Genomic DNA, 12,741 nt, shown 5'->3' with positions numbered 1-12,741 from the left:
TGCAAATTACAGAAGTGGTGGCAAATGGAGGTGTTTTTGGGTAAGTCTGCCCTTCACATGACCGTGGTCGCTTGCCTGTCCAGCACGGACGGATCTGGCCGGGGGGTGGGAGAGGAGCCGAGGAAGGTGGGTCCCACCGTTTTTGCGGAGAGACGCCTGTCGTTCTGCGAAGATTCGTGATCAGTGTGGACTGACAATGCTTCAGGGTCCTCTCCGACTCACTCATTTTGGCAGTTCCCATCACCTCAGATTGATTGTTTTCCAAGGCTTCTCAAACAATATAAGAACGTCCTGGGCTCCCATCCCTGCACATTGCATTCAGGTATACTGGCAGATAAGACAACGAAAGCAACAAGTCGTCTGCAGCAATGGGTTCCATCGGTATTCAACAAGAACAATTGTACGACGTCCTTATCATTGGCGCTGGTCTTTCAGGCCTCTGCAGTCTCTACCACATCCGCCAGCGCTTTCCAGACTGGCGGGTTAAGATCTTGGAAGCGGGCGACGATGTAGGTGGTACCTGGTACTGGAACCGTTACCCAGGGGCTCGTTTCGACTCCGAGTCCGTCTCATATGGCTTTTCCTTCGACAAGGAGCTCTTGAAGGAATGGCACTGGAAAGAAACCTTCTCACCACAACCCGAGACCCTGAAATACATTCAGCGGGTCGCCGAGAAGAATGACCTTCGCAAGGATATCCAGTTCAACACGCGCGTCAAGTCGGCCGTCTGGGACGACGCTACTCATACGTGGGTGCTCATGGACGAAGCTGGAAACGTTTACCGGACCACCTTTTTCGTCAGCTGCCTCGGTTTTCTGTCCCTACCGACCCTTCCCAAGATCCCAGGACTCTCATCATTCGAAGGCGAGAAATTCCATACAGCCCAATGGCCCAAGGATTTTGACCTGAAGCGCGACTTTGCCAATAAAAGAATTGGTGTCATCGGCACGGGCGCCACGGGCATCCAAACCATCACTGAAATTGCCAAAGAGCCAAGCATCAAATCACTCACTGTCTTCCAACGTACGGCCAACTGGTCCGCGCCGCTGCGTAACTCGCCGATCACAGAAGAGCAAATGGAAGAACTGAAAGCCAAATACGACGAAATATTTGCGCGCTGCGCCGCCACCCCCATGGGATTTCTCCACAAAGCCGACCCGCGGAAATCGGCCGAGGTCAGCCCAGAAGAGCGGCGTAAGCTTTGGGAGGAGATCTACGCACAGCCAGGCTTCACGAAATGGCTGGGAGCATTCAGCGACACCTTTACGGACCGTGAAGCCAACAAGCTCTATTCGGACTTCATGGCCGAGAAGATCCGGGAGCGGGTGAAGGACCCAAAGGTGGCGGAGAAACTGATTCCCAAAAACCACGGATTCGGCACGCGTCGTGTACCGCTTGAGAGCGGTTACTTTGAGTCATACAACAAGGAGAACGTCCATCTCGTTGATCTTCAGGAGACTCCGATCCGAGAAGTGACTCCCAAGGGAATCGTCACTTCGGACGGCAAAGAGCACGAACTGGACGTTCTTATCTTCGCCACCGGATTCAACGCCATCACCGGTGCGTTCAGCGCCATCGAATGGTCCGTTAAAGGCGGTCGCCCACTTATCGGCACCAGCGAAACCGAAAAAGGCCGCAATGCCGTGTGGGTGGACCATAGACCAAAGACGTTCCTGGGCATCACTGTACCTTCGGTGCCTAATATGTTCATGGTCCTCGGGCCACACCAGCCTTTTGGAAATGCCACACGAAACATCGAGCATGCTGTCCAGGTCGTTACGGACCTCTTGCAATATTGCAAGGACAACGGATACACTTCCGTCGAACCGTCACAGGAAGCGGTTGAACAGTGGACCGAGCATGTGGTTGAGTGCAGCAAAGGTTCGTTGGCGAATGAGGTCGACAGTTGGATGACGGGTGTCAACACCAATGTCGCAGGAAAGCAGACAAGGAGTGTGGCAAGATATGGTGGAAGTGCGATCGAATTCCGAAGGAGATGTCGTGAATGTAAAGAGCATAACTGGGAGGGGTTGGTGTTTGCTTGAAGGACTTGCCTTGGATATAGTACCAGCATTCCTCTTATGACGTCTAGACATCTTGAATTGAAGCTATTTTGTCAGTCTTTGGTCTGAAAATATCGTAGGTTTGGCAAAGGGAGCCATATATACACTGTTCACAATAAGCGAGTCATGGTTCTCTCACGCTTGCAGTGTCAGCAACACAGCACCACCCCTTTCCCGCAAGGCTGAGGTCGCCTGACCCAGCCTGGCGTCAAGACGAGGGAGGGCACACAAATCTGTCGAAGGGATGGAGGCCCTGCACTTCGCTGCTCCAAAGCGTTGAGTCTCTGGCATACCGACGGGGAGTAAAGAGTTGGTCACGAACGCTCCAACTCACAACGGCTTGATTGTACTGTAGCTGCTTGATGTTGCGACATCGATATCTGAGAGTATTGGACGGCAGAAGGGAACCACTGTCCACCTTTCCCAGCTCCTCGTCGTCCTGGGGCTCAATCCGAAGGCCTAAGGGCTAGAAAGCCACGGGGTGGTAGATCACCCTTCGCGCTTACCATCGGATACGGGCACTGGTCGAATCAACTGTCTTTGATTTTTGGCCGTCATTATTGTGGATATTGTCGAGCCGCGCGTTTGCTCCATCAATTACTAGTACAACATTGTGCAGCATCTTGAAGCGTTGGTGGGTACATGTGCATTGTCGCGGGTGAAGGGAGGAGCCGAAGATGAAGAGGAACTCGGATTGCAATTGCGTGAGAGAAAACGCAACATAGAATGTAACCGCACAGACTTTCAAGTCCCGAGAAACCCACTGCTTGGTCCAACGACCCCCTGCAAGCTTTCTCCACGCCCACTGGACATAGCCCAGATCACCTCCTGAACGACGTGGGATGTTGGTCGACGATACTACACACACCATAACTCTCGGAAATGGCGTCATGTGTGTGCACGCAATGCAATGCAGGAAAGGTGGTTTGATCAGTGAAGATGATGCCGAAGATAAAACGGTACAGTACATTTATATTCTTCAGATCCATCCAATCCAACCCCTAGCCTCTTTGTTGTGATTCTTCAGGGGTCTCCTTAGAAAAGACTAAACAAAAACCATCATGGGCTCTATTACTACCGAGACGACAGCGGCACAGCCGGATATAGGCTATAAACCGGACTTTGAGAAATATCAGGCGCGAACAAAGCTCCGCCTGCAGACCGAGCCCCTGCGAGAAAAGGGTCTACCACCGGGCTTCCCACGGCAGCTCGTGTCTGATCTCGTCTGGGAAGGAGAAGGCCTGGCCGACAAGTATGACTGGACTTATACTCTCACTGCCGAAGATATCGAGGAATTGGAAAGGGCATTGGCACATTTCAAATGTTTGGACTACCACCTTCTTCTCCTCCCAGCCCAACTTTCTTTCTCTTTCGTAAGTAGCTGACGAGTAAAATGCGCCCTGCAGCCTTGAACAAACCACTTGGATATATCAGCCAAGAGACCTTCCCATTGCCTAAGCTCCACGAGACTCTTCGAGACATCTCTCGAGAGCTGCATTTCGGACACGGCTTCAAGGTTGTCAGAGGCGTTCCCGTGGACACACACTCTCGCGAGGACAACATAATCCTTTACGCAGGGCTTTCGTCCCACATTGCACCTGTTAGGGGCCGCCAGGACAACACGTACAATGGAAAACCGGCCGATGTTGTCCTCAACCACATCAAAGACCTGAGTACCACTGCTCAAAAGGCCGTGATCGGTGCTCCGGCATATACCGCGGATAAGCAGGTGTTTCACACCGACTCGGGAGATATTGTTTCGCTCTTCTCCCTGAGTACTGCTGCCAAAGGCGGGAAGAGCAGGTTGGCCAGCACCTGGAGAGTGTACAACGAGCTGGCAGCCACCCGGCCCGATCTGATAGAGACATTGTCTCAGGACTGGATTGCTGATAACTTTGGAAGGCCCGGTCAACCCTATACCGCGCGACCGTTGCTGTTCTTCCAACCTGCATCGGCCGACAAGCCGGAGCGTGTTATCCTCCAGTATGCGCGCCGGACCTTCACCGGATTTGGCGCACTGCCCCGGTCCAAGGATATTCCGCCCATTACCGAAGCGCAGGCGGAGGCACTAGACGCCCTGCATTTCCTGGGTGAAAGGTTCAACGTCGGCCTGGATTTTCGCAAAGGCGATATTCAGTACGTTAACAATTTGGCTGTCTTCCATGCAAGGGATGGGTTCGAGGACACTGCGGAGCAACAGTAAGTACAAAGCTGGTCACCACCCGCCCGGAAACATCCATTCCAGTTTGCTAATGAATTTGGTCTCTGGTACAGGCGCCACCTCCTTAGACTTTGGTTGCGTGATCCCGAATATGCTTGGGAAACACCAGAGGCGTTGAAACCAAGGTGGGCGCAGCTGTATGATGGCGTGACTCCAGAGAATCAAGTTTTTCCCTTGGAGCCCTATGTCAGGAGCTCGAGCAATGGAGATTCGAGGACGAAAACGTAGTTGTAAAGGGCCGGATAATAGGAGAAACCATACCTAAAGCATAAATGCATAAATGCTAAAGCTCGCGGTCCCCAGTATGCGTCTCAATTGTCAGTGGAATGAATGTCCACTTTCCCCCGTTGTTGGGCTAGTCTCGTCTCCAGCTGTAATGGAGAAGGTTCGCCACGGTCCGTAGTAGCAAATCATCGTGGTCTCGATCTTCACGTATGCAGTAGTGATAGATCTTGAAGGCCCAAGAAATGGCGCCATCTGCAACGTTGAGCACGCGCAGGTACCCATCTGCACATGCTCTTCCAAGCACAATGTTGCAACGACACCAAGACTTCGATGGCAATATGCTCCATCATCTCGTCTGCGTGGCCATCAGGACCATCGCGTTGCCACAATGTAGAGGCTGGCATCCCACGACAAATTCCATCATCAAGCCTCAAAATCCCTCACCACCCATTTCGTTCTTGGCTTGGTCGATCAAACCTGCAGGGCCCGTGGATATAACTTGACTTGAACTCCGTTCAGAGTGTATCAGTACAGCTGTACCACCAAGCCTGCACGATTGTCGAGCTCTTTGCAACAAGGGTGTATTGCCAAACTACTTACCAGCCATGGTGTCCCTGCGATGGAGGCGTCCAGAGCAGACGTCCACAAGTGAGTCGAGACGAACAAACTCGCAGGGGGCCCAGACTGCCTTTCTCCAGAAGGGCAACCTCCAATATGCCGTCGAAAAAGCCGAGAACAACAGCAATGTATCCTATCAAGAAGTCTCAGGTGCACCGGTCGAGACACGTTCAACCTTGGGATACCATGTCGGGCCGATCACGATCATTTTCCTCAACTTGTCCAAGATGGTGGGCACCGGGGTGTATTCGACGCCAGCGTCCATTCTCAAAGGTACTGGCAGCGTGGGACTGTCGCTCATCTATTGGTTCATTGGGTTCTTGATGGCAGCCTCCGGCCTTTCGGTCTACCTTGAATATGCGGCATACTTCCCCAATCGGTCGGGCAGTGAGGTCGTATACCTGGAGCAAGCGTACCCCCGACCTCGCTACCTGTTTCCAATCACCTTCGCCGTCCAGACCGTACTGCTGTCTTTCAGCTCGTCCAACGCCATCGTGCTGGCTCAGTATCTTTTCCGCATCAACGGCCACGACCCGTCAGCGTGGCAGCTCAAGGGAGTCGCTATCGGAGCGTACACCTTGGCGTTCCTTTTCGTGGCTTTCAATACAAGATTCTCCTATTTCCTCTCCAACGCCATTGGGTTCGTCAAAGTCGCCACTTTGGTCTTCGTTGCGATAACCGGACTGGTGGTCTTGGGTGGTCACACGCGAGTCGAGGATCCGCACGCCAATTTCCGCAACGCTTTCGAATCGAGCACTGGCACAACGCCTTATGGCATAACCAACGCTCTGGTCAAGATTGTGTTCTCGTACGCGGGCTACGAGAATGCTTTCAACGTGGTCAACGAGGTCAAAAACCCGGTCCGCTCGATTCGTACTGCCGGTTCCATCTCGCTGTTTTGTGTCGCAGCGCTGTACATGCTTGCCAACATTGCATATTTTGCGGCAGTGCCCAAGGAAGAGCTGGTCAAGTCGACTCAGGTCGCTGCAAGCTTGTTCTTCCAGCATGTCTTTGGACAGAGCGGTGCAGTCAGAGGGCTGAATTTCCTTATCGCGTTGAGCGCGTTCGGCAACTTGCTTGCTGTTCTGTTGGGCCAGAGCAGGTTGATCAGAGAATGCGGCCGGTAAGTCTTTGTGAACATTAAGCTTTTTATAGAACGATCACAAGCTGACACATGGGCGGGAACAGTCAGGGCGCACTTCCATTTGCATCCTTCTGGGTTTCGACGCGACCATTCGGGACCCCGCTCGGTCCGTACTTCGTCAAATGGGCGATGACAATGTTGACGATTCTGGCGCCCCCGGCAGGGGACGCCTTCAACTTCGTTGTTGACCTGGCCAACTACCCGGCTTCCCTTTTCGCCTTCCTGATGGCCGTTGGGTTATATTTGGTGCGCTGGCGGCGCAAGAAGCTCGGCATGCAACCCCCGTCTTCGAAGGAAGGCGGTTTCAGGGCCTGGCACGTGGCAATATTGTTTACCATTGCAGTCAACTTGTTCATGCTCGTGATGCCATGGTATCCTCCAGCAACTGGCGCCACCGGCGGCGACGTCAGTTTCTGGTATGGAACTTACGTCGTGACCGGCATTGGAATGTGAGTGCTCCTCCACGGTGATATCATTCGAATTTACCATTTATTTGGACAATTGCTGACTTGAGGCTGCTAACTTACAGCATCATTGCTTGCTTTGTCTACTACGCCTTTTGGTTGTGGATCTTACCTCGTTTCCGCGGTTATAGGATTCGCCATGAGAAGTTGGTTCTTGAGGGTGGTGAAGTGACACACAAGCTCGTAAAGGTTCCAGTCGACCAGCTGGAGCATTGGGATGCGACTCATGACGCATACGGTGCCGAAATCAGCCGAGACGGCTCCAGCGACGAGGATGGTCTTGCTGCGAGGCCCCCAGAAAAATTGACCGAGTTCGCGGAGAAGTGAAAGTGATGGAAGAGGGAGGAGAATCCTGGTCAGACGTCCATCGTGAATAGTAGTAGGACTGATGATGTATGCAGCAGATAGACTGATAGCAATCTGGACAAAGGCTGACACAACTGTACGTTGTAGGTAGCGATGGGGTGGGTATGAGGTACTGTACAGCAGAGTAGATCCAACTTCACGCCAGCATCCTTGGTATGAATGCTGCACCGTATATATCGTCTTGGCATTGTTGCTCGGTTTGCATGGCGGATTCCAGTCCGACCTCAGGGTGGGTCCGAGTTCGAGTTGGGTTTGCCGCCTTTTGCCAACTCCGACTTCGTCGCTTCATCAGCTCACCCTGTCCACACCGCAACCCTACCCACCGCTGGTATACCTCCCGCATCCTGGTACAAGGACATTGTGCCCATCCCAGAGTTGCTTCCTTGTGCCAGACAGAGGACACATGTTCAACACATCGTTGCGCCGCGTGGCGCGGACGTGTTCCCACGCACCGCCGGTTTCCTCACGACCAACAACACCGTCAGTAGCGTCTTTCACCTCGCATGCCCATCAGCGACGGCATTCATCCTCCAAGCCGCCTGTGCCACCCAACAATGGATCGTCGGCAATCCCAGCAGCGTCAGTGAAGCAAGTGGGAGCTCCCAGATCTGACACGAAGAGGCCGGCTGTAGAGCGCTCGGCCAAGAAGAGATCCAAGGATAAGGTGGAAGCAAAGCAAGAGTCTCCTGCAGACTGGACCTCGAAACTCCCGTCTGTCCCAAGCTTGCAGCATTTGAACCCTAAAGGTGAGTTCAGTCTGGTCACACTCAACATCTCTACGGGTTCAGTCCCGACCGCCTCCCCGTGATGACTGGGCTAACCATGATATAAAGATGTCTATGTTGCCTCTTTCTTCTCCACCCACCGACCCATGTCCATCACAGGACCAGTACCGCCCGAGACCTCGATCGAAGCCATCGACAAGATCTTCCAACCAAAGCCGAAGTCCAGAGGCCGCACCCATCCTCACGAAGTCATCTACACCCTTGCATCGGCGGTCGATCACCTGGACGAGCAGATAGCGAGCAAGCACGGCGAACAGCAGGCGGAGCAAAAGGCCGCAATTATCAAAGCTCTCATGCAACGTAATGATAACAATCCCACGGACCTGAACAGAACATTACATCTCGACGGAGCTCCGAACGGAGGAAACGTGAGACTAGTATTACAAGAAATTGCACGACGGTTCCGACCATTCAACGCTCCTCCTCCCCCGTCGCCGATCAGTGATGCCGAGATTGACGCCGCTGAGGCCCAGGCAGAGGCTGCTGCCGCCACCGCGGAAGCCAACGAGGAAATGCAGGCGCGGACCTTGGAACTCGAAATCCAACAGCAAGACTACGACCCATACATTCAGCAGGTCGTTCTCAATGTGCCGCAGGTGAAAGACGGCAGATTTTTCACTAGCAATGAAGCCGCGGCCATGATCGAGATTGAAGATGCACGCGGCCTGCAAGAGGAGATGCAGGATCCATCTTCTTTTGGAGGCCGTCTAGGTGGCCGAAGGCGTATCATCAGGAGAAGCCCTGGCATGTACGCCATCAGCGTTAAGAGACAGAGACGGCTGAAGATGAAGAAGCACAAGTACAAGAAGCTGATGCGCAAGACGAGGAACTTGAGGAGGAAGCTGGGTCAGATCTAGTCAAACGTACGATATCCCCGACCCATGGTGAAGAAGCGGTCGATCGAAAGAGACATTTCTATCCCACTCTGCATTGTTTTCCGGCGTTGTGAAGCCGTCAGGTGGTGGTTGGTGCACGCCCCAACAGAACTTGCAATGATCTAGCTGCCTTTCCGTTTTGGTTTCTATCCAGCACTTGCTGCCTGGGTCTCAAATCAACCAATTCAATCAATCGATCATATATGCTATGGTATCCAGTTACGACCTTGCTAGACTCATATGAGTAGGTAGCACTGCTTTGAAACGTTACAAATCTCCAGATTGGGTCGGTTCTAGTAGTCAGTGTTTTATGTTCCACGTATGAGTACTCCGGGGGCCATTTGGATTCTACTTGAGAAATACTAGGTATATATGTAATATATATAGTCACAACCTTAGCTCGAGTCCCCCAATGGGTCAAACACCAGTGCCGCAAAATGGAAGTACTAGTAGCTGCGAGTAGACAACCGGGGTTCATCAGAAGATCAAGGCTGAGGCACCGGTAACCCAGCAGCGCTATCAGCAGCAGTAGCGGTAGCAGCCGTCGTGGTCATCCCTCCAACACCTGAAGTTCCCCCTTCAGTACTGTCAGCATATATATATACCACTGAATCAACCACGAGAGTTCAGAGACGTGGCGTCCAAGGCTGGGTTGGGCTGCTTGGTACGCCATCAATGCTAGTGCGAGTTCGAACCATATATACCTAGGTAATGTACCTGTAGCTCGCCGACCAGAGCAGATGGGACTCATAGCCTTCCAGCATGGCCATCAACCGACGGATATACAAGTACCTTAACTTTGCCGAAAGCTCTATGGGGAACTTGAAAGACAAAAAGCCATTATCTATCTCAAATGCCAATCAATGTGTACATACATACATGAACTGCGCAAACGGCGGCACTGCAAAGCCTAGCACAGCAGGATAGAGGAGGCTTTGTATTGACAAGAAACAGCGCCTGGAGTATCCGTCCGCTGCCCACTGCATGCTGGAACGGATCCCTGGTGTGCCCTTTGAGGAATAACGCCGTCCCCGTCTGCTGGCATAATTCTAAACATTTCGTACATAATAGTTGGTAGCAGGCAATCCTCACTAAGACGAACTGCCCTGCCGTTGTTGTGTTGTGTTGTGTCGCGTTGTCGACTCAACTTGGTTTTGTAGTTCGACCAAAAATCAGAATCGCGAGGTCTGATGCTTATCCTCTTTTTCCCCACGGTCCATGACGGGATGTGCTCTCCCTCCTTTCAATTGTCCACTTCTTCCCTTCAGGAATTATTCCGCTAGTTATGACGCTACAGCGCAGCCGTCAGAACAAATTCTTATCGTCCACCATCTCCAGGGTCCCCATCTAGCAGTGAACATCGGTTTGAGCCTTGGAGTTCATGAGCAAGGCGACGATGAGGCCATAAAGACCCAAGACTTCGGCGAAAATGAGAATGAGAATCATGCCGACGAAAAGGCGAGGTTGCTGAGCACTGCCTCGAACACCGGCGTCACCGACAATGCCAATGGCAAAGCCGGCGGCCAAACCTGACAAGCCGACCGACAGACCAGCACCAAGCTGGATAAAGCTGGTGAACAGGGCTTCTTGCTGGCTGAGGTTGTCCGAAATCAACACCGACACGACCAAGCCGTAGATACCAATGATACCAGCCATAATGACGGGAACAATGTCTGTGACGCTATATGTTAGACGACCACCAAATAGTAGATTGAATTGCAGGCATACTCTTGACGATCAGGTCGGGTCGCAGAACACCCATGGCGGAGATACCAACGCCAGACTTTGCGGTTCCATACGCCGCACCAAAGCAGGTGAAGACAATGGCGGACGTGCAGCCCATGGCACCAAAGAAGGGCTGTTCAAACAATGTGTCAGTCAGTCCCTTTATTTACTCAAGATGAGAGAGCTCAGCTCCGTGGCTGGATGGAAAGGGGTGGTGCTCGTAGTGCGTCATCATCGCAATCGTGTTCGACAACGGACGGAGGCAGACGGGAATAAGCATACCGCATATACGGGACTATAGAGATTGAAGTCAGTCAGCGAACAAATGAACCCGAAGGAACACGAAAGATAACATCAAGACTGTATACAACGTCTCCAGGCTAGGCTGCGGCGCAGGCTGGCATCCCCGGGGGCAAACTGACCAGAGATCGGAAGACATGTTTGTGATGTTGGCCGAGTTCCGGTCACTTTTTCTCGAGGTTTAGAAGGCGACACTGACGCTACGCGAGGAGAGTGCTTGACGATGAGATGGGGACAAGCAAGGCAGATGCGTGGTGCTGGACAGTATGGACAGGTGTTGATGATGGCTTCGAAGATTGAGCTCTCATCGATCTTGCCAAGCTGCTTCAGGCGTCACGCTGCGTTTGGAGGACAATATTGCGCCGTTTTAAGCTCCAGCGCCCGTGCTGCCTACTTGATTCGCAACGATAGGCTATTTGGACGACAGCTGTCGGTCGGCCAATAATAATCCGGGGCTACTTAAAACGGCAGCACTCAGCCTTCAACTACGATGTTGCTGTGCAGTGTGATAGTACCATATTTCACTCTGGTGTACTGCTCCTTCATCCAAACTCCCGGTATGACTAGAGGGATTCTCGTCTCGGCTTGGTTGTGCAGCAATGATTCCGAGTGCGATCCAAGAGCTTTTTCTAGGAACTGTACTGGCATTGGTGCCCATCAAGAACTATTATTGTCTCTCTTTTCCATTTCCTACCATTGATAGCCTTAAAATGGAGTAGGATGTCTGCGTCGACAAGTGGCATATCAGCCAACTTCGCCGAAACAGGGCATCAGGCCGAAAATGAGGATAGAGCTTTTCCTGTCATCTATGACCTTGAGGCACATTAACCTCCATCATCCTCTTTTTCGGATTTCTCGGCAATGCCTCCTGTCGTCTCCGTTCTTCCGGCGATATATCGTCAATGTTTGTCCCTGTTGTACGCGGCTGTGGCTGTGCCTGACTTTGTCCCTGATGCTGACCCTGACTCTGCCCATTCTCCTGTGACTGTGTCACGGAACCTGAACCTGCTTCCGTGACATTCGATCGCTGACCCTCCTGGTCCTGATGCTGATGACCCTCCATGGCAACACGGAGAATTTCTGCCTCCAGATCTCCCACGTAGTCGACCTGTATTCCGGCCTCTTCAAGAATTTTGGTAGCTGTCGACTTTTGCACAAATGTATCTGGTTCTTTGGCGCCGTAGACGATCCGATGAATGCCTCTAACACCAGTACCAGTAGTGGAAGAAGACTCAGAGCCGCCACTACTGCTTCTCGTCGCCAAAATTCTCTCGACGCAACTCTTGTTCCCGCTCAAGCGCTTCGCACACGGCTCGAGACTGGTGTATAGAGTCACGATGACACCAGCTCTCTGGGCTTCTGTATCTGCTCCCGCCGTGGAATCTGGTTCCGGGCCTAGAGTCCAGCCCAAAAACTCGGGACACTCACAGACTCGTTCCTCAGACAGATTATGCCTAGCGGCGAGTTTGGCGAGCGCACACTGCTCGGCGTGTGTGTTTCCTGGAAGTTCTAAAGTGTAACCTGTTGATAGAACACGAGGCTGTGCTTGAGCCTGAACTGAAGTAGGAATTGCAACTATAACACAACCGACGCGGAAATTCGTTGGCTTTGGAGGCGACAGCCGAGCTAAATCGAGCGCTTGGGAAAGGTATTGGAGGTCCAATTCCCTTTGACGCTCGGCCTGATTCTGATCCTTGATTCCGTACGCTTTCTCGCCCCCTGTTGATGATTGTGCTTGATGATGAGAATGTGACATGACCCGGCCGATTTGCTTGCTTGCTCTGCTCCTGCGGGTTGGCGTGTCGACTAATAAAAAGGCTGGCTCACGTCAATCCGATTCCGGCTCAAACCGTATGGGGCAAACGCAACGAAAGTTTGATGGTCGTGCAGAAGTGTGCCGCCGCAGAGATATGGACAATGTTAATCTGTTGACGAGAAGTCGTTCGTTCAGGGTG

The 12,741-nt window shown here is 52.5% G+C and overlaps 6 protein-coding genes across 6 annotated transcripts; 4 read left to right on the top strand and 2 right to left on the bottom strand.

The window, feature by feature from the left end:
* Positions 1 to 191: 191 nt before the first annotated feature.
* Positions 192 to 2,120, top strand: HMPREF1120_02507 (cyclohexanone monooxygenase). The gene has a single exon (XM_009156550.1). It carries the CDS (start codon positions 369 to 371, stop codon positions 2,043 to 2,045), a length of 1,677 nt encoding a protein of 558 aa, XP_009154798.1. The 5' UTR covers positions 192 to 368; the 3' UTR covers positions 2,046 to 2,120.
* Positions 2,121 to 2,815: 695 nt separating this feature from the next.
* HMPREF1120_02506 (uncharacterized protein) lies at positions 2,816 to 4,700 on the top strand. Its single transcript, XM_009156549.1, has 3 exons — positions 2,816 to 3,386; positions 3,470 to 4,262; positions 4,338 to 4,700. Exons 1-3 carry the CDS (start codon positions 3,125 to 3,127, stop codon positions 4,510 to 4,512), a joined length of 1,230 nt encoding a protein of 409 aa, XP_009154797.1. The 5' UTR covers positions 2,816 to 3,124; the 3' UTR covers positions 4,513 to 4,700.
* Positions 4,701 to 5,114: 414 nt separating this feature from the next.
* Positions 5,115 to 7,062, top strand: HMPREF1120_02505 (LAT family L-amino acid transporter; the record flags this gene model as incomplete). The annotated part of the gene is made up of 3 exons (XM_009156548.1): positions 5,115 to 6,250; positions 6,316 to 6,720; positions 6,801 to 7,062. 3 exons carry the CDS (start codon positions 5,115 to 5,117, stop codon positions 7,060 to 7,062), a joined length of 1,803 nt encoding a protein of 600 aa, XP_009154796.1.
* A 442-nt stretch (positions 7,063 to 7,504) lies between these two features.
* Positions 7,505 to 8,743, top strand: HMPREF1120_02504 (uncharacterized protein; the record flags this gene model as incomplete). The annotated part of the gene is made up of 2 exons (XM_009156547.1): positions 7,505 to 7,847; positions 7,935 to 8,743. The coding sequence occupies 2 exons, from the start codon at positions 7,505 to 7,507 to the stop codon at positions 8,741 to 8,743; spliced, it is 1,152 nt and encodes a 383-aa protein (XP_009154795.1).
* Positions 8,744 to 10,108: 1,365 nt separating this feature from the next.
* On the bottom strand, positions 10,109 to 10,604 carry HMPREF1120_02503 (V-type proton ATPase proteolipid subunit; the record flags this gene model as incomplete). Its single annotated transcript, XM_009156546.1, has 2 exons — positions 10,109 to 10,434; positions 10,490 to 10,604. 2 exons carry the CDS (start codon positions 10,602 to 10,604, stop codon positions 10,109 to 10,111), a joined length of 441 nt encoding a protein of 146 aa, XP_009154794.1.
* A 984-nt stretch (positions 10,605 to 11,588) lies between these two features.
* Positions 11,589 to 12,542, bottom strand: HMPREF1120_02502 (DRAP deaminase; the record flags this gene model as incomplete). The annotated part of the gene is made up of 1 exon (XM_009156545.1): positions 11,589 to 12,542. One exon carries the CDS (start codon positions 12,540 to 12,542, stop codon positions 11,589 to 11,591), a length of 954 nt encoding a protein of 317 aa, XP_009154793.1.
* Positions 12,543 to 12,741: the final 199 nt, after the last annotated feature.

The sequence above is a fragment of the Exophiala dermatitidis genome (assembly GCF_000230625.1).
Source record: "Exophiala dermatitidis NIH/UT8656 unplaced genomic scaffold supercont1.2, whole genome shotgun sequence".
NCBI classification, from domain to species: domain Eukaryota; kingdom Fungi; phylum Ascomycota; class Eurotiomycetes; order Chaetothyriales; family Herpotrichiellaceae; genus Exophiala; species Exophiala dermatitidis.
This window is presented reverse-complemented; position numbering and strand designations above follow the sequence as displayed.